The 23832-nt window shown below is 44.6% G+C and overlaps 1 protein-coding gene across 1 annotated transcript in view; it reads left to right on the top strand.

The window, feature by feature from the left end:
* trpn1 (transient receptor potential cation channel, subfamily N, member 1) overlaps positions 1–14599 on the top strand; it is a 208366-nt gene extending 193767 nt beyond the window's left edge. Inside the window, exons 27-29 of the mRNA XM_080194604.1 lie at positions 7696–7848; positions 11645–11755; positions 13359–14599. Of these exons, the coding sequence (XP_080050730.1) occupies positions 7696–7848; positions 11645–11755; positions 13359–13456 (362 nt within the window). The 3' untranslated portion in view covers positions 13457–14599. The remainder of the gene's footprint in view (positions 1–7695; positions 7849–11644; positions 11756–13358) is intronic.
* Positions 14600–23832: the final 9233 nt, after the last annotated feature.

Below are 23832 nucleotides of genomic sequence, written 5' to 3' on the forward strand. Positions count from 1 at the left end.
TGGCATCTTCCATTGGCCTCAAGCGGGATCTTACGAACATTGGGTGGGCGAGGCAGTAGAATTCCGGTACTATTCTGACTCAACACTGCCCCTTCTCCAGGGCAATATCCTCACTGTGGTCTGGATCATTCATAAAACTACGGATTTGACTCCGTTTTGTGGAAGATTTTAGATCAGAGGACAGCAAACAAGCAAGTGAGACCAAATGCTGCTCTGTTTTATATCCTTGAAGTTCAGTATGACAGATGACCTAGATAATCTGCATGGAGTATTCAAATTACCCAGTATATCATGCTAGTATAGTTGCATTTTGGCAGCGGATAAATCGAGTTCAGAAACTTGGGCTCCTACAGATTTCTGGAATAAGTATTACAGGTAATATAATTGTTAACAGAATCATTAAACCAATGGGCCAGCCACTTTAAAGCATTTAGAAATTTCCAATAGCTGACCAAATAAGGCCAGAATGACTGTGGCTGATATTAGAAAACAAGCACTTAATATTTCCAGATGACATTCATGTGCCCGTTATCTCAACCCAGAAATTAACTTGTTTATTTTAAATGTGTTAAGCTTTCGTCCACTCACATCTTCAGCAGCAGTTTCTCATTGGAACTTGTTGAAAATGTTTAAACTTGCAGCTGAAAGCTTGTTTATTTTACTGTAAGAGTAAAAGGGGCCATTTTAGACACTGATGTTTAAGATGTAAGACATTTGCTGACAAAGACCCCAGTAAACATGTATTCATTCCACTAAAAAACAATGAATTCTGGAAAAGAAAGCACAACTTTAATTTAAAGATATTAAAAATTAAGTTTTAAAATCAGCTTTGTTCAATAGTGTCACAAGTAGGCTTAGATTAACACTTCAATGAAGTTACTGTGAAAATCCCCTAGTTGCCACACTCCGGCGCCTGTTCGGGTACACTGAGGGAGAATTTAGCATGGTCAATGGACCGAACCAGCACGTCTTTCAGACTGCGGGAGGAAACCAGAGCACCCGGAGGAAACTCACGCAGACACGGGGAGAGCATGCAGACCCTGAATAGACAGTGAGCCAAGCCAGAAATTGATTAGTCTGCATCAACGACAGAGCATTCTACCCATGCCCTTATCGTAGCCTAACGTATTTATCCCACCAATCCCCCTAACCCACTCATCCTGAGATACTAAGGGCAATTTAGCATAGCCAATCCACCTAAATTGCACATTTTTGTACTGTGGGAGGAAACCAGAGCACCCAGAGGAAACACGCGGGGAAATTTGTAAACTCCACACAGAAAATCACCCAAGGCCAGAATTGAACCTGGGTCCTTGGCGCTGTGAGGCAGAAGGTGCCAACCAGTGGCTAGACGAGAATGTTTTGCCCATCCTTAATTGCCCTTTACCTGAGTGGCTTGCTAGGCTATTTGGGCAATTGAGAGTTAAACACATTGCTGTGGTCTAGAGTCACATGTAAGTCAGGCCAGGTAAGGATGGCAGATTTCCTTCCCTAAAGGACATCAGTGAAGCAGAGGGGTTTTTACAACCATGAACAATAGTTTCATAGTCATTGCTGACGGGGAAGATGGTGATGTAGTAGTAATAGCTACTAATCCTGAAACCCAGGGTAATGCTGTGGGGGATGTAGGTTCAAGTCCCACTATGACAACTGATGGAACTTGAATTCAATAAAATCCGGAATGCAAAACTAATCTCAGTGCAGTGACCTTGCCAACAATACTCACATCCCCTCAAAAAGTAAAAAATTAATGAGAGACCAGGTTTTATTGCAGTCACCCACCCTTGCAGTACATTTCATTGTCAGAGTCAACCTTAATTGTCAGGAGTTTGGTTTCTGCATTACTGATTGTAACTCAATTTGTCTGGCTGTGAAATTGAGCCTTGTTTTAGGGTGTCTAGGGCGGTGGATAGAGGAGAGCCGGTGGATGTGGTCTTTCTGGATTTTCAGAAGGCGTTTGACAAGGTACCTCACAAGAGGTTATTGCAGAAGGTCAGGGGACATGGAGTTGGGGGTAGGGTGTTAGCGTGGATAGAGGATTGGCTGTCAAATAGGAGGCAGAGAGTGGGGGTCAATGGGTGCTGTTCGGATTGGCGGTTGGTGACTAGTGGAGTGCCCCAGGGGTCGGTGCTGGGGCCTCAGCTATTTACCATTTATATAGATGATCTGGAGGAGGGAACCGAGTGTATGGTGTCGAAATTTGCTGATGGCACCAAGATTGGTGGAACGGCAAATTGCGCGGAGGGTGTTGAGAGTCTGCAGAAGGATCTAGATAGGCTGGGCGAATGGGCCAGGAACTGGCAAATGGAATTTAATGTTGGCAAGTGCGAGGTGGTCCACTTTGGTAGGAATAATGGTAGGAAGGACTATTATTTATGTGGCGAAAAACTGCAGCAGGCAACAGTGTAGAGGGACCTCGGGGTCCTTGTGCATGAGTCGCAAAAACCCAGCTTGCAGGTGCAGCAGGTGGTCAGGAAGGCGAATGGGATGCTGGCCTTCATAGCGAGGGGGATTGAATATAAAAGTAGGGAGGTCTTGCTGCAGCTGTATAGGGCACTGGTGAGGCTGCAGCTGGAGTACTGTGTGCAGTTTTGGTCGCCGCACTTACGCAAGGATATTTTGGCCTTGGAGGGAGTGCAGGGGAGGTTTACTAGGCTGATGCCGGAGTTGAGGGGGTTGGGCTATGAGGAGAGGCTGAATAAACTAGGCTTGTACTCGTTAGAGTTTAGAAGAATGAGGGGAGATCTCATTGAGACATATAAGATGATGAATGGGATGGATAGGATAGAGGTGGAGAGACTCTTCCCGCTCAGAAAGGACAGTAGGACTAGGGGGCATAGCCTCAAGATAAAGGGGGGGCGGTTTAGAACGGAGTTGAGGAGGAACTTCTTCACTCAAAGGGTGGTGAATCTCTGGAATTCTCTGCCCGTTGAAGTGGTGGAGGCTGCCTCGCTAAATATTTTTAAGACGCGGGTTGATGGGTTTTTGATAAGCGAGGGGATTAAGGGTTATGAGGAGAGGGCGGGAATGTGGAACTGAGCCACGACAGATCAGCCATGATGTTACTGAATGGCGGAGCAGGCTCGAGGGGCTAGATGGCCTACTCCTGCTCCTATTTCTTATGTTCTTATGTTTTGCATGCCTTCTATTTCTCTATTAAAAGGGAAGATGTCACAAGAGGTTCTAAAGGCCAGTTCACCATCTGTTCTCAAGGGCGAATAGGGAGGAGCCAGTAGCGCCCACGTTCCATGAGTGAAACTGTTTTCCAAATCAAACTGTTCGTGTCGTGTGTTTCCATATAGCATTTCAGGAGAGGCGAATGAACAGATCACCAGATGCTATGAGTCATGAACTGATCCTTGGCCTAGTTGTGCATGGCCTGCCTTCTTCCTCTTCACCTCTACCCAGCTTCCCCATCAGTGTCTGTAACAGTTACTGTTACTCAGTCTCCTTTAAAATCAATCCTCACCATAATTGCCGAATTGGGCAACATGCCACATGCATCGACATTGGGGTAGACTTTGGGGCATTTTGTCAGGTGCCTCAAGAGCTATTCATGCATCTGAACTGGTGCTTCAACAGCACAATATAAATATAGCGACATTAAATATATTGAGGGGGAGCGCGATTCTCCCAAAAGAATTCTAAGTGTCAACGTTGCGTAAAAACTGGAGTAAATTGCGTTAGTTTCTTCAGTGGGAGTTTCAAAATGAATCTCCCACACTCTGTGCACTGCAGAGTGCACTAGAGTGAATCAGTCTAAAAATCAGTGGCCAGAGCCCATTCCCACTGGAGAGGCCGGCAGCATAGCGCTGAGCGAGCCACTGCGCACGCGCCAAATTGTCAGCACCAAGATTGGTGCACGCGCAATGGCCCCTGTCTGCTGGCCTCCTGATTGCTAGTCATCTCAATCGCTGGCCAGCCCCACGACCCTCGCTTTGTCAGCCGTGCAACCTCCCCCCACCCCCCCACCACGGCTCGATCGCTAGCCCCCCGAACATGCTCAGGCCAGCCTCGACCATCAACTCCCACGACTCCCCACAGCCCCAATCTCAAGTTTCCCTCCCCAACCCTGATCACCCACCCCACTGGCAGCACCCCCCCTCCGTAGTGCTGCAACCCCGATCCTCCCTCTGCAGTCCCAACACCCCTCCCTGCCGCCCCAACCCCTCCAACAGACTGCTCCCCATCCCACCCTGGTGGCCATGCTCGATGGCTGGCCTGTCCCCTCCGTCATTCAGTCCAAAATGCAGAGTGACAGTGGGACCCCACCCCCACCAATGGCCAGAGGCCCCATCCCCCATCAAGCCCTACCCCCCCCTTTAGGCCCCACCCCCCTGTGCACTGCCCTATGCCTGGTGGGCAGTGCCAAGATGCCCCCTGATTGGGCAGTGCCAGGGGTCCAGGCTGGCACTGTCAAGGTGGCAGTCCCTACGGGGCACTCCCCCAGCGCCTGACCCTTTCTGGGGGGGGGTGGGGGCCTCGATTTCCCCTCTTTTCACTCCAGCGGAATCAGGCCACCAGCTCCCCGCAAGTGGGAAGCAAAACCAAACCTTGTTGGAGTGAACCATTCCTGGTGGGGTAGAAACGCTGGGGTCCCAGAGACTTCAGTCGCAGTCCCGCTAATGATATTCAAATGCATTAAAAACGCTGTTTGAACAATTAATTCACCTGCATGCCACAAATTCAGCACAGAGCTGATGGCACCAGAAACCTGGCTGCCGGAGAAAGGCAGAGGCTGGGAATGGGAGAAAGAACAAAACTAAAATTACAGCATGGAAACAGACCCTTCGGCCCTCGAAGCCTGCACCGACCATGCTGCCCATCTGAACTAAAACCTCCTACCCTTCCAGGGACCAAATCCCCCTATTCCCATTCTATTCATGTATTTGTCAAGATGCCCCTTAAAAGTCACTATCGTATCTGCTTCCACCACCTCCCCCAGCAACGAGTTCCAGGCACCCAGCAATGGGCTGGAGGAACCACCCCCATTGCTCTGAGCATGTCTAACGGCTCCCCTCTTTGACCTGTCCTCGTTTGACCAAAACACGCTTTTGTTTGAAAAGATTATACTTTTCATTTCAGTGAATACTTAAGTATTAATTAAGTAACAAGATACACACAGCATTTACACGTATATACATGCACACGGCACAGCAGCACAGTGCTTAGCACTGCTGCCTTACACCACCAGGGAACTGGGTTCAGTTCCTAGCTTGGGTCACTGTCTGTGTAGAGTCTGCATGTTCTCCCAGTGTCCGCGTAGGTTTCCTCCGGGTGCTCCGGTTTCCTCCCACATTCCAAAAGACGTGCTGGTTAAGTGTATCAGCCATGCTAAATTTTCCTTCAGTGTGCTGGAACAGGAGTCACTGTGTGGCAACTAGGGGATTTTCACAGTAACTTCATTGCAATTTTAATGTAAGCCTACTTGTGACACTGATTTAAAAAAAACACACACACATGCAAATACAAAATACAGAGTGGGGTTGGCCAAATTAGTGTCCATAGCCTGGAGTATTGTGCACAGTTTTGGTCCCCATATTTGAGGAAAGATATCATGGCATTGAAGGCAATTCAGAGGAGGTTCACTCGGTTGATTCCAGAGATGAGGCATTTGTCTTATGAAGAGAAATTCAACAACCAAAAGAGAAAATGCGGGAAAATCTCAGCAGGTCTGGCAGCATGTGTAAGGAGGGAAAAGAGCTGACGTTTCGAGTCCAGATGACCCTTGTCAAAGCGCCCAACTTTGTCAAAGATATTCAACGATTTAGGCCTATACTCTCTGGAATTTAGAAGAATGAGGGGAGATCAAACTGGGGTATACAAGACGATAAAAAATATGGATAAAGTAGATGTGGAGCGGATGCTTCCTCTTGTCAGGCATTCTGGGACGAGAGATCATAGTTTTAGGATAAGGGGTAGCAAATTTGAAATAAAGTTGAGGAGAAACTACTCCCAAAGAGCTGTGAATCTCTGGAATTTGCTACCCCAAAGTGTGTAGTGGATGCTGAAACAGTGAGTAAACTTAAGGAGGAGTTAGGCAGATTTTTAATTGGTAATGGGTTGAAAGGTTATAGGGAGAAGGCAGGAAAATGGGGATGAGGAGCATATCAGCCATGATCGAATGGCAGAGCAGGCTTGATGGGCCGAATGGCCTAATCCTGCCCCTCTATCTTATGAACTTGTAAAGAAAAAGTACAAGAGTACATGGTGTGATGATTCAACTTTTTTCTCGATATTTCAGATTTAAAGATGTAGGTGACTAAGTTGTTTGTTCTTGAGGAGGTAGTAATGCGTGCTTAGATCCTTTTACGAAATCTCTGTCCTGTATCATCACGTCAGGAGACAGTGTTCGTAGCTTACCCAGCGGATTGGAAAAATGAAAGGTGGGGGGTGGGGGGTAAGAGGGACCCCACTTAGGTCTCCTCCCTAAGCTGCTTGTTGTCAGTCCTGCTGAGAAAACTTGCTCTTAAAACAGACAGGAGGTTCACTTCTCATACTCCCTCCTTTCTCCAACTGTCAGGGGAATTAACAAGAAAGGACCAACAGACTGGACTCCTCTATTCGAGAAAGGAAGGAGACAGAAAACAGGAAACTACCAGTTAATTAGCTTAACACACATCACAGGGAAATATGGGGCCCGATTTTACCAATCAGAGGCTAAGGGCCGGATCCGGACATAAAATGGATCCGGGCCCGGAATCCTCCTCCCAGCGCGCCCATACGCTTTTTGCCGGCTCCAATCTGGTCCGCGCTGTGGGCGGGGCTTAGTGCTGCCGGAACGTTCGGAGCTCTGAACCGCGCATCCGCAATTCGAAAAACAATCTGAAACAGCACGCCCAGGCACAAAAAACAAAACCAGCAGAGAGAGCCGAGGTGGGGGGGATGAGCCGTGATCAGAACCCCCTGGGAGGCAGACCCCCTCCCCCAGATCGGACCCCCTGGGAGGCAGGCCCCCCTGGCAGATGCCCCCCGATCAGACCCCCTCCTGAGAGGCAGCCCCCCCGGCAAATGCCACCCAATCAGCCCCCCCCGGGAGGCAGCTCCCTCCACCCCCGATCAGACACCCCTGGGGAGACAGCCCACTTTCGATCAGACCTCCCTGGAAGGCAGCCCCCCGCGATCGGACCCTCCCCCAGGAGGCAGCCCTCTCCCCACCGTGATCAACCCCCTCCCCCACCACAGGAGGCAGGCTCCCCTTGGCAGAGCACACCCCCCAACCTACCTCAATTGCTGCTTTCCCTCCACCATCCTTCTGACCTGCAGTTGTCGATGTGGAGATGCCGGTGTTGGAGTGGGGTAGACACAGTTGTAGGGCATTACAATGCTGCCACTGGTGGCTTGGAGGCGGGTGTTTGATGTCCATGGTGGTGGTTGGAAGGAGATCTTCTGTTTCAATTTTTAGATCAAGGCTACCTATTCAATGGCACCCGAGAGCTCTGAAAAAGCTAGTTTTCAGGTACAATGTTTTATACAGCTGTTCTGAAACATGAACCAATCTTTTCTCTTTCAGACTGGCCTATATTTAATTTCCGATGGTTATTTTAGGCCCGGGGAAGTGTTGCTTTATTGCTTACTGACAGTACTTACCACACCTACCTCCTTCTCAAATAAGTTTAGCCAAGTCCCATTTTCAGGATGGTGGAATATTGAATTTAAGGCCATAACTTGTTTTCTTGTTGTCTTAAACCATAGGTAAGCTGTGCTCCACAGAGGCCAGGGAGTTAATGAATGAAGAAAATGACCTTGACACAATATCGGACACACGCTCTATCGACATGTTGGCACACACATCTGTTGGTTGGATACGAAACACCTCAAAGAGAACACCACAAGTCTCTCCCGAAGGTACTTTAGGCATGTCCTTTTGTATGGAAGTACCAATGTTATATCAAGGCATCAATTTTCAGGGAATAGAAGATAGCACGGATTATGTTGGATTAGATTTGATGTTGGGCTTCAAAAACAATTAGCAATTGAAGCAATGAATCAGAGTCCAGCAGCTTTGCAGCAAGCTCATGCCATTAGTGGCAATCAAGGGGGTTAACAGAAAGAATAGCCATAAGTGAGCATTGCATTTCATATAGCTGCTCCACTCTCACTAAATATTTAGATACTGTAGTTCTATTTGTTGTTGCAAAAAAATGGTAGGTGGACTATATTCACTCTAGTAGCAAGAAGCAAAAGCCTTTTTTTAAAGGCATGAAACTTGTAAAATGTGGTTGTTCATAGGGACTTAGGTATAATCGCATCAGGAACACAAAGTTCCCATTCATTGACTCTGTCTACACTTCCCGCTGCCTCAGAAAAGCAGCTAGCATTATCAAGGACCCCATACATCCCGGACATTCTCTTCTCCACCTTCTTCCATCGTGAGAAAGATATAAAGCTTTCAGATCACGTACCAACCGACTCAAGAACAGCTTCTTCCCTCCTCTCATCAGATTTTTGAATACGCCTACCCTACACTAAGCTGATCTTTTTCTACACTACCTGTGATTGTAATGCAATGTTCTGCACCCTATCTTTTCCATCTCCCCTACGTACTCTTTGAACAGTGTGCTTTGTCTGTATAGCATGCAAGAAACAGTACTTTTCATTGTATTCCAATACGTGTGACAATAATAAATCGAATCAAATCAAATAGTTAAAAAAATGCTGGAAAATCTCATCAGGTCTGACAGCATCTGTGGAGAGAGAGTAGAGTCAATGTTTCGAGTGTAGATGACCCTTCATCAGAGCTTGAAGCTGTCAGACCTGTTGAGATTTTCCAGCATTTTTCTGTTCTTGTTTCAGATTACAGCATCCACAGTATTTTGCTATATATAAAATCAAAAAATGGCAAGTACAGAAAGCAATTAGAAAATCAAATGACACGTTGGCCTATATTACAAGGGGATTGGAGTGCTAGAATAAAAAAAACTTGCTAGAATTGCTCAAAGCATTGTTAAGACCATACCTAAGTGCTGTATACTGTTTTGGTCTCTTTATTTTTAGAAGGATATGCATGTTTTGGAGGCAGTACAGTGAAGGTTCCTGCATTATGAGATTGTCCTGTGATGAGAGGCTGAGTAAGTTGGACTGATACACTTTGGAGTTCAGTTGAATGAGAAGTGATCCGATTAAGACATACAAGATTGTGATTGGGGCTTGACAGGGTAGACACGGAGAGATTGTTTCTGCTGGTTGGGGAACCTAAAACATGGGAGCACATGATCATTTAGGACTGAGAGGTAGAAAAAATTCTTCACTCAAAGGCTTGTGAATCTTTGCAATTCTGCACTGCAGATGTTTTTTATGTGCCATTTGGTGACTATATTTAAGCTAAGATCACTCAGGAATCAAGAGATATGAGAGAACAGGCAGGAAAGTGGAGTTGAAACCAAAGATTTGTCATGGCGGAAAATGCATAACATTCTCTTATTTTGATTTGATTTGATTTATTATTGTCTCATGTATTGGTATACAGTGAAATATATTGTTTCTTGCGCATTATACAGACAAAGCAGGAAGTCTGCAGGAAGTGTAGGCGGTGTCAATGGATGCAAGGCTGGTTTAAGTGATGGACTGGGCTACATTCAGACTCTTTGTAGTTTCTTGTGGTCTTGGTCAGAGAAGGAGCTGTACCAAGCCGTGATACATTTGGAAAGGATGCTTTCTATGTTGTATCTGTAAGAATTGGTGAGAGGCGTAGCAGACATACTGAATTTCCTTTGCCTCGTGAGGAAGTAGAGGCGTTGGTGGGCTTACATTTCTTAAATAAATGCTGGAAATCTGGAATAAAAACAGAAAATGTTGGAGAAGCTCAGCAGATCTAGCATTATCCATGGAGAGGGAAGCAAAGTTGATGTTTTGACTCTTGTCCTACTTTTTAATGTTACTATATTCTTTCTGACCAGAAAGCGGCCTGAGAGAGATTTCAAAGTAAGTTCATTCCCATTCAATATGTGAACATAAAAATTGACAAGACTCAAAACTGGCTGGTATAACTAAATGGACAGTTATTTTGGATGAGTATTATATGGTCAATTGACATTCAGTTTTATTTAAACCAGGTCAAGTAGAATAAAGAAGGCATATGGTATGTTAGCCTTCGTAGAGAGGATTTGAGTACAGGACTAGAGATGTTTTACTGCAATTGTATAGGGCATTGGTGAGACCGCACCTGGCATATTGTTTGGTGTCCTTATCTGAGGAAGACTGTCCTTGCTATAGAGGAAAGACAGCAAAGGTTTACCAGGTTGATTCCTTGGATGGCAGTCTGTCACATGAGGAGAGACTAAGTCGGTTCAGATTATATCACTGGCAATTCACCAGCTTTGACAAAGGGTCATCTGAACTCGAAATGCCAGCCCTTTTCTCTCAGTACAGATGCTGCCAGACCTGCTGAGATTTTCCAGCGTTTTCTCTTTTGGTTTCAGATCCCAGCATTTGCAGTAATTTGCTTATATTCACTGGTGTTTCGAAGAGTGAGCGAAGATTTCACAGAAACTTCTATAGAAATTTCTATGAGACGTTTCTATAGAAGTTTCTATGAGATCCCCGCTCACTCTTCTAAATGTCTATAGAAATTTCTACAAAACTTAGAAACTCTTAGAAAATTCTAACAGGGGTTAGATAGAGTGGATTCGAAAGGAATGTTCCCGATAGTGGAGGATTCCAGAACTATGGTTCATAGTTTGAGGATAAGGAATAAACCTTTTAGGACTGAGGTGAGGAGAAATTTCTTCACCCTGAGGGTGGTGAATGTGTGGAAGTAGTTGAGGTCAAAATGTTGTCTGATTTCAAGAAGAAATTAGATATAGGTCTCGGGGCTAAAGGGATCAATGGATATGAGGTGAAGTCAGAAGCAGAATTTGATGATCAACCATAATCATAGTGAATGTCTCGAAGGGCCAAGTAGTCTACTCCTGTTTCTAGTTTCTATGTTATCATAGGTGACATTTTTGACACAGCCTATTTTGTGCAACCCCTTCGTCCTTATCACCTCCAAGAATGTTTTCTACCCCAGGATATTAGAATGCACACCTTTTGTCTCCTGAGCCCCCTCCCCCCACACCCCAACACCAGCATACTATTAGCCTGCGCGCCTCATTAAAATGCTTGTTTTCCTATCAGCATCACGCTAATAGTGGTTATTATTTCCGTGTGACACACAAGTGAATATTTACTTTGCATTGCAAGACTTTCTTTCTCCAGAAGACTTTCGTTCACAGAAATAGCTGTACCTTTTTATGATGAGGCAAAAAAATCTATAAGATGCGTGTTGCCACTCAGGAATGCATTAAAAGCAGGGTATAGCTGTCTGAACTTGAATTCTAGGGAACAATTAGATGAAAGACATGTTACAGCTTCCTCAATTAAGATAAAATACAGAAATAGCCAAGGAAAGACAAAAGAACTGTGAAAGCAACGTTAATCAAAAGAAGAGACATTTTTATGAGCTTGGCTTGATCTCTGCCTAGTTTAAAAGCCTCTAAATATATGACTGGAGTTGAGCAGTCAAGAAAAAATAGGCATAAATGTAAATCCAAAACATTTGTAATAGTGTAAAGTTTAAAACCAAATACTGATGGTAGAATATTTCTAATTTTAGCCAGGTATGAATATGGTAAATCTAGTTTCCAACATTGCTTCTCCACAGGTGGTTTCTTAAGAGGCACACGACAAAATGGACCGATGCAAATTGAAGATGTCATTGACTGGCACAGTGTGGTTCTTCGCTACCTAACAATGAAAGGGCAGACGGATGCTGGTATGTTTGAACAGGATTCCTTGTAGTGTGAGGACTCAAAGCGTATTTTTGGTCATCGAGTCATAGAGGTTTACAGCATGGAAACAGGCACTTCAACCCAGCTTGTCCAAGCTGCCCTTTTTTTTAACCACTAAGCTAGTTCCAATTACCCGCTTTTGGCCCAAATCCCTCCATACCCATCTTACCCACGTAACTGTCTAAATGCCTTTTAAAAGACAAAATTGTACCCACCTCTACTACTGCCTTTGACAGCTTGTTCCAGGCACTCACCACCCTCTGTGTGAAAAAATTGCCTCTCTGGACCCTTTTATATCTCTCCCCTCTCACCTTAAACCTATGCCCTCTAGTTTTAGACTCCCCTACCTTTGGGAAAATATATTGACTAGCTAGCTGATCTATGCCCCTCATTATTTTATAGATCTCTATAAGATCACCCCTAAGCCTCCTACTCTGCATAGTCCCAGTCTATGCAGCCTCTCCTTATAATTCAATCCATCAAGTCCTGGTAGCATCCTAGTAAATCTTTTCTGTACTTTTTCTAGTTTAATAATATGCTTTCTATAATAGGGTGACCAGAACTGTATATAGTATTCCAAGTGTGGCCTTACCAATGTTTTGTACAACTTCAACAAGACATCCCAACTCCTGGATTCAATGTTCTCACCAATGAAACCAAGCATAATGTAAACTAAGATCCTGAATGGTACCTCTACTTGGGCAGTCTAAAAATTTAAAGCATAAAAGGGCCTTTTTTAACAGTGTTTTAAACACAGTTTAAGAATGTGCCAACTTGTTGGACATTCACCCTTATTGACTCAGAATGGAATGGGGCATGTAGCATGGCATGGTGCCAGAAATGGCACCTTGTTACATTGGAGATGCACAGGTTAAACAAAAGCAGTCTTCAATAGCCTAAGTATTGACTTCTAATGCCAGCTGTGAGCAAGACATACCCAGTCTTTGCCACCTTTTTTTTCTTTATTCTTTCATGGGATGTAAGCACCACTGGCTGGGCCAGCATTTGTAAACCATTCCTCATTGCCATTGAACTGAACAGCTTGCTAGGCCATTTCAGAAGGCAGTTAAGACTCAAACATATTGCAATGGGTCTGGAGTCACATGTGGGCCAGATCAGTTAAGGACGGCCGATTTCCTACCCTAAAGGACATTAGGGAACCAGATAGGTATTTAAAGGTTAAAGTTTATTTATTAGTATCTTCAAGCAGGTTTATATTAACACTGCAATTAAGTTACTGTGAAAATCCCCTAGTTGGTACACTCCGGTGCCTGTTTGGGAATGCTGAGGAAGAATTTAGCATGGCTCGAGCACCTAACCAGCACACCTTTAGGATTGTGGGAGTAGACTGGAACATCCGGAAGAAACTTACACAGACACTGGAAGAGCATGCAAACAGTGAGCCCGGATCCCTAGCCCTGTGAGGCAGCAGTGCTAACCACTGTGTCACCATGTCACTCAATGAGTTTAAAAAGGAAAGCAACCTGTCTTATGGAAGGATAAATTAGAGTGATTTGCTTTTAGCTCTGTTACTGCAGTTAGACTTCTATTTCGAAGCATTCTGATTTGATCTTCTGTACCGTTTAGGATTGGTGTTGATACAGCTACAGTACGAAGGAAGGCCCAAGGTCTATAAGTGTGATTTTGGCACCAACTGCCAAATCCCAGCTACGTCAAAGTCATGAGATGCTGCCTGGACTGATGACAGTTTTGCTCAGTGAGGTCTGTGGAAACCAGCGCTGCGGGACATGCACCTTTCAATAACCTCAACTCTGCTGAAAACAATTACTTGTCAAGTAATAGTGACCTGTGTGGAGCGGTATCTCTGTGACCATTGAGGAAGAGTGTGTAGAGTGTGATATATATTTTTAATTCATTGTGGAGTTATTGTATGGTTTGAAAGGCATCGCCTCCATGTGTAAGTGTTTAGCGGACCTCTTTATATTCGACTGGAGACACAAACATAAGGCAAGTGTGTGATTTTGTTACAAGCGCAAAGTGACATGACAAAATTTATCTTGCATTTTACACTCTTTCATGAGAGTGTACCTCTTTAAGGCAGGTAGGCTGAAATAATGTGCTTATTTTGGCAAATAGTGCTAAGAGAAACACACCAAAACGTAAGGAAAAAGTTGAACAGATGCGTGAATGGTTAATGAACAAATATTGAGCAGTTAACCTTGAGGTCTGGTTACACCAACTTCCTCCTCTCCTCCTTTTCTCCTTCACTTCCTGATCGAATTCCGAAGCGTTGGAAGATGATGCCTGACCTACAGATCGTTCTTCTTTGTCAAAACCCTTATTTAACACGAGGTATAATGATATATTAAGAATATGATTTGCATTTGTGCTCCAGGTATGGCAAGCTTCTAGCAGAACGTTGAGGGGTTCCAACAGTGCAGGCTAGGATTAAGGCAAGTAATCTCTTCACTTTCTTTTTCGCTCTATTTTCCTTTTTCCATTTTTTCTTTATTGCACCTATTCCAATCCTCCTCAGCCCAGAGCGTAAGTAAGTAATCAGCTCCAAAACCATTTTTCATAAATACCGCTCGAAAGCAAGCTCCTGCGATGTGCAATAGGGTGACTTTGGATAACCCTCCATCCAATTTCCCCTCTCTTTTCTAGCAGCCAGGTGGCAGCTGGGTCCATTCAGCCTTCCGCATCCCAGTCATGGCAAAAAAATTGGCCTTCCGATCTTCTGTTCCTTGAGGAAGCATGCTCAGATGCTTAATGTGATGCACCTCAGCACCAAGCATATTTTGTTATTCCCATCTCCCCATTCCGCACCTCTTGCACGTATTTCTGAAGATCATCAACAAGTGGAACCCCCCCCCTCACTACCTTCATTTTTTTCCCTGTGGACGTATGTGGACGTTCCTCCTTCCTATATAGACAGAGTCTGTATGTGATGTAGTTTAGAAGGATGAGGGGGGAGACCTCATTGAAACTTACAGCATACTGAAAGGCCTGGATAGAGTGGACGTGGGGAAGATGTTTCTGTTAGTAGGAGAAACTAGGATCCGAGAGCACAGACTCAGAGTAAAGGGATGATCCTTTAGAATTGAGATGAGGAGGAATTCCTCCAACCAGAGTTTAAGTTTATTTACTAGTGTCACAAGTAGGCTTACATTAACACTGCAATGAAGTGGGGCAGCACGGTGGCACAGTGGTTAGCATGCTGCCTCACAGCAACAGGAACTTGGGTTCAATTCTCACTTTGGGTGACTGACTGTTCTCTCTGTGTCTGGCTTTCCTCCCACACTCCAAAGATGTGCAGGTTGAGTTGATTGGCCATGCTAAACTGCCCCTTAGTGTCAGGGAGGTTAGCAAGGTGAATGCATGGTGTTACAGGAATAGGGCCCGGGGTTGTTGACAGTGCAGGCTCGATTGGCTGAATGACCTACTTCTGCATAGTAGAGATTCTATGAAGTTACTGTGAAAATCCCCTAGTTGCTACACTCTGGCGTCTGTTTGGGTACACTGAGGGAGAATTTAGCATGGCCAGTGCACCTAACCAGCACGTCTTTTGGACTGTGGGAGGAAACCAGAGCATTCACCATAGGGAATCTGTGGAGGCCAGGTCATTGAGCATATCTAAGACAGAGATAGATTAGGTTCTTGATTGATTAGGGGATCAAAGGTTACAAGGAAAAGGTGGAAGAATAGGGTTGAGAAACCTATCAGCCATGATTGAATGGAGCAGCAGACTGGATGGGCCAATGGTCTAATTCTGCTCCTATATCTTATGGTCTAAAAATTATATAATTAGATAGACTACCCATTCCAACAAAAAGTAAAATTTAGTGAGCAGTGGAACAGTCAACCAGTCAGATTCTGTCAGTTGTCTGCTGGGCGAGTTAGGGTACTGTTACTGTCGGGGTGGGATTTTCTGGCTGCGCTCGCCCCAAAGCCGGAAATTCCCGTCCGAGGTCAATGGACCTTTGCATTGTCCGGCCCCCGCCCGCTATAATTCCCATGGCTGATGGGAAGGGAAAATTACGCCCTCACAGTTTCCAATCATTTCAATGGAACCTTCATGTTCCTGGGCAAAATAAGTTGTCTTCTGTCACGAATGGAATTCTTTAACATAATTTATGACTTTTTTTTAAATATCATACTAGATATGTCTGACTAGGGAGGGAAACCCTTCTTGCAGGTAGATTGTCATTTATTAATATCACGATTTATCATAGTGAATACTGAGTATCCTGAATACAGCGATTCCATTCTACCAGTAACTCCTGGCACTAGCTCTGAGCATAGGGGAAAACCATTAAGCATCCTTTACTTGGTAGAGCACCTAATTGGTGGCACTGCACTCACGTACTGTTGTTGAGATGTGTGCTTGCCGGGAACTTGCATCAGAAGTATGCCGAGTCAGTGATGGTGGTGCCAATCGGTGTCCGATGTGGATTTGACACCAGCAGTGCCATTTCAGAACACGACACTCGAGCTAACACTGCCTTAACTTCAACAGCTGAGCACAGGTTCAGCAGCAGCAAGGAACTCCCCATCAGTGCTATTTAAAGGGATCATCAACTACTCACAGGTTAGTTGCTTCAAGCTGTTACTCTCCATAGCTGTCAAGAAAAGGGAGCACTGTGACTGAAGGGCTTCCTTGTTGACTTCAAGGCTTCTGCACAAACCTATTGCTCCCAGGCATAGATGCACTGGCAAGCATTCCCCTTGGAACAGAGATAACTTGGAAAATGAACAGGGCTCACACAGAGCAGAGCAAGCTACTGGCAGAGGCTGGAGGAGGAAGGGAATGTGAACTTTCTTTCTGCAGGACGTGTCCATGAAACCTCAGTGAGGAACAGTATGTAAGACTTCTGTCCTTCAGTGAGGACATTGCTTGCTACTTGGATTAACCATTGATGCAACCTCAGAACAGGGCAAGGGCAGAACTGACTGTGATGGTTACTGTGAATCATAGGGTCCCTATAGTGCAGAAGGAGGCCATTTGGCCCATCAAGCCTGCACTGACTCTAACAATATCTTGGTCTTCTCTCCGCCCTAATCCATAACCCAGATATTTGCCATGGCTAATTCATATATAACTATTCCTATATAACTTGGAACACGAAGGAGCAATTTAGCATGGCCAATCCACCTAACCTGTACATCTTTAGACTTCTGTAATCTTTGTGGGGATGAACTTTTGTACGTCTGGTTCCTTCCTACAAGATATTTGCACGATCTTGTTGTCTGCTATACATTGTTGCAAAAGGGAGATTGCTGAAGCTCACAACCAGAGCTAACGACATTTCATTCCTTCTTGCCAGAGAGTAACTACATGGTTTTACAAGGATTCCCCATGATGTAGGATGCTATTGACTGCATGCACATTGCTTCCCGGCCCCTCATGTCAACTCTGTCTGATATCAGAAACAAAAGGATTTCTATTCCCTCAATACCCAGTATGATGTATGATGGTAGTCGTCTGGATATCTTCATTCTGTGGCAGCCTGGTGTGTCTGACTGTACTTGAGCCCCTGCGGTAAACCAAAGGGTGGGATAAATACAAGGCTGAAGACATTGAGAGTGAACCATTCACACATACACAGCCTGCACACAATGAGAAGCTATTCTGCCACGTGAAATGTGATAAAGCAGACCATTGGCATGTGGAGGCAATGCTTCCACTGCTTGAACACACTGAGGAGCCCAGTGCTCAATGAAGTGCTTCAGTTCCTGGTGGTCGGCTGTGTGCTGTATAATCAAACCATCATGAGAGAATACCTTTATACCAGTTCTATGGCAGAGCAGCATCAGGAAGGAGGAGGTGACTTTGATAGCCTTTTTTCACCTGAATTGTGTGTGAAGAAGTCTAGTATTGGGTAGCTTCTTCTCATGCTGCGCAGGATGCTGCGATATCATCCATCAGAGCTGCCTTATGTTTGGGCCCACAAGTCCATTGATGGCCATCCTTTCCATGCTGGAAAGGATAGATTCTGAGCTTGGTACAATTCTCTGTCACACATCGATGCTGAACTTCTAAATGCTCATCGACGTTGGTTGCTGCCTTTTGGCTTCTCAATAAATGAACTATTTTGTTCTAAACACCGACCTTTCAGTGTTTTTCTGTAGACCCCCCATCATAATCATCATCTGAATCCTCTATAGTGGAAGCCATGTGCAATCTCATCTTCTGATGATCTGCCACCTGAGATACCCTTGCCCTTACCCTGGACGTAGCTGTCACTGGATAGGCTGGCTTTTATTGTCCATCTTTAACTGCCTTTGCAAAAGTGGTGGTGAGATGCCTTCCTGATTTTTTTTTATTTGTGGGACATGGGCATCGCTGGCTGGCCAGCATTTATTGCCCATCCTCTAGTTGCCCAAGAGTCAACCACATTGCTGTGAGTCTTGAGACATGTGTAGGCCAGACCAGGTAAGGACTGCAGATTTCCGTCTCTAAAGGACATGCATGAACCCAGGTGGGTTTCTCCAACAATCGTTTTATGGTCATCAGTAGATGCGTAATTCCAGATTTTTGTTATTGAATTCAAATTCCACCATGTGCCGTGGCAGGATACGTAGGTCCCCAGAACCTTAGCTGTGTTTCTGAATTAATAGTCCAGCGAAAATACCACTAGACAATCACCTCCCCCATGAATTGCTGCCGTAGCGTGGTGCTGTTAGCAAGGGAGTTCCAGGATTCTGCCCCAGCGACAGTGAAGGAACAGTGATACACTTCCAAGTCAGTGTGGAGGGGATGTTGCAGGTGGTGTTCCCATGCATTTGCTGCCCTTGTCTTTCTAGGTGGCAATGGCCTCGTGGTTGGAAGATGCTGTCAGAGGAGCCTTGGCGAGTTGCTGCCGTGTATCTTGCGGATGGTGCACCCTGCTGCCATTATTTATCAGTGATGGAGAAGGATAGGCTGCCAGTCAAGTGGGCTGCTTTGTCCTGTGGTGTCACATTGTTGTTTTATGATGCCTCTGTGCAGGAGATTCATGACATTCAAGGCACTACATAAATGCAGGTTCTTGCTGTTGTGTCTAGTCTGTACCTGAATTCTTTCCTTGAGGGCCCCTCATTGCTCATTTACTGTTTTACCTGACAACCTTTGTTTCTAATCCACCTAGGCTCGATCTCATTTTAATCCACTGAAATTATCTCTCTTCCAATTTAGTATTTTCAAATTTGATTGTTCCTTGACCTTTTCCATAGATACTTTAAACCTAAAGATACTGTGTTCCAAAATGCTTCCCCACTTGCCACACGTCAGCATGGATTTACATGGAGTCGAGGGAACTCGGTGGAGATGCAAAAATGACAAGCAGGAACAGATTCTGGGATTGGTGACCCCATTCCTGCTTCCCCCAGTTTTCACCAAGCTGGTGTGTGAGCCCACGCCCTGCCTTCCCAACCTGGCCAACCTCACTGCAGGCAAAGACATGTCTTAGTCCTCAGCAATCTTCATGGGGTCAGGCCAACTTTCAAAGTTCATGACATCTCCAAGTTGGAAGAGAGAATCTTTTGAAAGGTCAGTTCAACAGATCTTACCCATGTCCTCGTGCCAAGCTATGACCCCTCTGCCACTCCCCATTGCCCCCATGCCCTCCATGCCAAGTTATGCCCTTCCACATTCACAGCCATCATCCCTCATATGCTCCATGCCAGGCTATGCCCCTCCATGCATCCCCTATGGCCTCTCATACCCTCCATGCTAAGCTATGGAACTTCCATTCCCATTCACCCGCTATACGTTCACTGTACACAACCAATAAACCCTGTAGCAAAAATAGGATATCTGTAAAAGTTTTAAAAACAGTCATTCATTTATAACTTTCTACCATTATAAATGTCTGAATCATCCAGATCCTTTAAAACATCAATAGCTGAGACTGCAAGCACTTGAAACCTCTTTATCGTGTGTATGTAAGCATCGCTCAATTATAGCTGTTTCAACGATCTAATGAATGTCTGGGCTTTCAGGCATGCCTCACTGGATTCATCTCTAACTAGATCCAGCACTGCTTCCTTCCTTGTTAGGCTAGAAACATATTAATAAAGAAAATTCATTTATACTCATGTTTGGAATTCCTTCCTGTTTGCCTTTTACACTGTTATTTTCGCAGTATGCATAAGGACAGTGGAAGACTTTATTAACAACACTCCAAAGTTCTTGGATATTTCCGAATTTGCCTGAAGGTTTTCTCTTCTAGCTCCTTCCCATTATTTAATGGCCTATAGTATAAATGCAGCAGCATCATAACTCCTGCATCAGTTCTTAATTCTAACCAAATAGATTGACGGCAGGATTTTCCAGCCACTCATGCCAATGGGATATTCCAGTCCTGCCAATGGAGCCTCCCCTTCCCCTGTGGGTTCCCCAGTGGGCATAAACAATGGGAAATCCCATTGACAGTAGCAGAACAGTAAGATCCCTCCACCTGTCAATGGAGAGCCATATTTGTCACCACTATGCACACTTGGGAGGTTGGAAAATCTTTGAACCCGCAATCACATCCTGCCTGTCTAATACTAAAAGAGTATCTTTGATCAATACTGCCTACCTTCCCTACCACTCCTGACTACCCTGTAGCCAGGAATATTAATTGCCCAATCAACCCTTGTTTGAACCAAGGTCTCATTGTTACTGCCACCTCATATTCCCATGTGCCTTACCACTCACAAATCTGATTCGCATACGGGGGGGATACCTTTCCCGACCCACCTGCCATGGGAATCTTGGCGGGCAGGGAGCGGATCATGCAAAGATCCATTGAGCTTGGGCTTTCCAGTCTTACAGCAAGCACGGATGGAAAATCCCACCCGTGTACTCCAAACCCGTGTTCGAATCCCTCACAGGTCACCCTACACCTGATCATTGTACAAGGTACTGGTGAGGCCGCAACTGGAGTACTGTGTGCAGTTTTGGTCCCCTTATTTGCAAAAGGGTATATTGGCCTTGGAGGGAGTGCAGAGAGGGTTCACCAGGTTGATACCGGAGATGAGGGGGTTCGCTTATGAGGAGAGATTGAGTAGATTGGGCCTGTACTCATTGGAGTTTAGAAGGCTGAGGGGTGATCTTATAGAGACATATGAGATAATGAAGGGGTTAGATAGGTAGAAGCAGAGAGATTCTTTCCACTTAGAAAGGAAACAATAACTAGAGGGCACAGCCTCAAAATAAGAGGGGGGCAGTTTAGAACAGAGCTGAGGAGGAACTTCTTCTCTCAGAGGGTAGTGAATCTCTGGAATTCTCTGCCCATTGAAGCGGTGGAAGCTACCTCGTTAAATGTGTTTAAGTCACAGGTAGATAGATTTCTGATCGATAAGGGAATTAAGGGTTATGGGGAGCAGGCAGGTAAGTGGAACTGAACCACTTTCAAATCAGCCATGATCTTATTGAATGGTGGGGCAGGCTCGATGGGCTAGATGGCCTACTCCTGCTCCTATTTCTTATGCTGAATAAACTAGGCTTGTACTCGTTAGAGTTTAGAAGAATGAGGGGAGATCTCATTGAGACGTATAAGATGATGAATGGGATGGATAGGATAGAGGTGGAGAGACTCTTCCCGCTCAAAAAAGACAGTAGGACTAGGGGGCACAGCCTCAAGATAAAGGGGAGGCGGTTTAGAACAGAGTTGAGGAGGAACTTCTTCACTCAAAGGGTGGTGAATCTCTGGAATTCTCTGCCCGTTGAAGTGGTGGAGGCTGCCTCGCTAAATATTTTTAAGAAGCAGGTTGATGGGTTTTTGATAAGAGAAGGGATTAAGGGTTATGGGGAGAGGGCGGGAAAGTGGAACTGAGCCACGACAGATCAGCCATGATCTTATTGAATGGCGGGGCAGGCTCGAAGGGCTAGATGGCCTACTCCTGCTCCTATTTCTTATGTTCTTATGTTCTTATGTTCTTATTCTTATTTCTGAAGTAATCAATATTCTAATGAAACAGGATACCCACCATGTGCTGTAACCCATCTCTAATGCTGTAAATTGGTATCCCTTCTGCCCACCACATTCGCCTAGCTCCAGCCTTCAAAAACCAATCCATAAATGAGAAACTTACCAGACTAAAAATTTAATTTTCCATTAATGTGAGATCCGATAATGCAAATTGTGAAGTAGAATTGTCAACCGTATTGCAGATCTGATGAATGTTCAGTGATTGTAGCTCAGAAAACAACCCTACGCAGAAAACTGGCTGGTCGTGATATTGATTTTAAAAATCTAGTTCAATAAATTGGTTAGAATTGAAAACTGCACTTTTAATTTGCCTGTCCTACTTTTAATTCTGAAATAGTCAGCTTATTTTGGGAAGAGGATTCCAGTTTATTTTTTTGAATTCTCTAAAACTGAGAACACTTAAATTTTCAGTCACTATTGTCACATCTTTAAATCCTCTGGGGAGAGCAGAGAAGTGAAAGGCTTAACCTGCACTGTGCCAGTGAAGAACCTGCTGCAGTATTAGAAAAGGTTTTGTTTGAACTATGCTGCCAATAGTGTGTTAGTAATAAGGCTAGAATGTGGTAATTGGTGAAAGGACTAACTAAGCATCAGGGTGTTGTACTGTGGGCATTTTGTCCTGAATTGTAGCATAAACTAATTATCTTTGACGCAATGTTTTATTGAAAAAAAACATTCTATGTTGTTTTTGTGAAGAATTAAAGAGATGTTTTGAACAATGAGTTGTGTTTCTATTATGTCGTGCTCAGAGTACAATCCTTCTTGTCCTGTGTCTTTATTAGAACCTCTGTAACATGGCTGCTTCCAGTTGCTGCCTCATGGCAGTGGTCACACTATGGGAAACCAGGTAGGATCTTTAGTACATGATTGCATTTCAATCCAAACGTATATATTGCAAGGTTTTGTTCCCCTCAATTTTAGCATGGCGATGCATACTAGGGTGGATTCCACAGGTGCCTGTATCTCTCCTAGATCGTGCTAACATTTTCCAGTCTTAATCTCTGAACGCTTGTCGTGACTATTGTAATTAGACAAGCCTGATTGAGCCTTTGCCCATCTTAACAGGGAACTTACAGAAGAAGTCACTGCTTGGTGATGGAAACCCAATTCACTGCTCTCTCTGATCTCCACGCTGACAGATCGGCGCATGTGCAGTGGCTCACTCAGCGCTATGCTGCCGGCCTCTCAGGTGCAAATAGGTCCTGCCCTCTGATTTTCAGAGGGAATCCCACTAGGACACTCTGTGATGTTCAGAGTCTCAGAGACTCATTCTGAAAATCATGCTGTAAAAACCAGCAGGAGTTACTCCCATTTTTCCGCAAATTGGGGACTTAGAATATTTTTGGGAGAATCCTGGTCAAAAAGTTTGATCATGATAAATACCTCTTTACTCCTCCCTTAGCTTCACAAAGACACACAGATTTTAAGGTTAGCACTGGTTCCAAAGTATATCTTAGGCTATAATGGTCTCAGTCACACAGTGTAATTAAACACACAGACTAGCTGTGGTCAGACACACTCCGCTTTGAACCCAGGTGAATGTCTATGGATTCCTCCTCAATATTCCCAGGATGATTCTTATACCTTGAGCTACCTTGTGTCACAGAATTCCTGTTTTTACACAAATGCTTTTAAATTTCACTTTCAAAAAGAAACACTTTCAAATCTTCTATTACACAATGCTTTCTCTCATATGCTCCCATCAAAGTTTTGCTTTCATGTTTTATACCTCCCTTTTCATGATTTCTTTTTCTCGACTGTTGAACAAACTCTTCACATTGCTTTAACTAGTGATTGCCCAGACTACATTGAGAGCACCAAATTTTTGATTTACCTTTGAAGTCTACTTTCACATTTTAAATCTAGTAAGTGAATCTGTCTTTTTAAACAGAACACCATCTGCTTTTCCTTTGAATTCTCCTGAACAGTACCTTGTTCAACTTCTTGGTCACTGCTCCCTTAACTTCAGTTGTCCTAAGACATATTTATGTCCAAATTCCCTGGTTGTCCAGACTGTGTCTGATTCTTTAAGAAACTCTGCCTGTTTGCAGTCACTTTGTCTTGTTCATCTCTCTTCTGGCAGAGTTGAAAGATGTTCATTCCCCACTGTCCTATCTTCAACTGAATGAATTCAACTAAAGTTA

The sequence above is a fragment of the Carcharhinus amblyrhynchos genome, chromosome 8 (assembly GCF_965287045.1).
Source record: "Carcharhinus amblyrhynchos chromosome 8, sCarAmb.v2.hapA, whole genome shotgun sequence".
Classification (NCBI taxonomy): domain Eukaryota; kingdom Metazoa; phylum Chordata; class Chondrichthyes; order Carcharhiniformes; family Carcharhinidae; genus Carcharhinus; species Carcharhinus amblyrhynchos.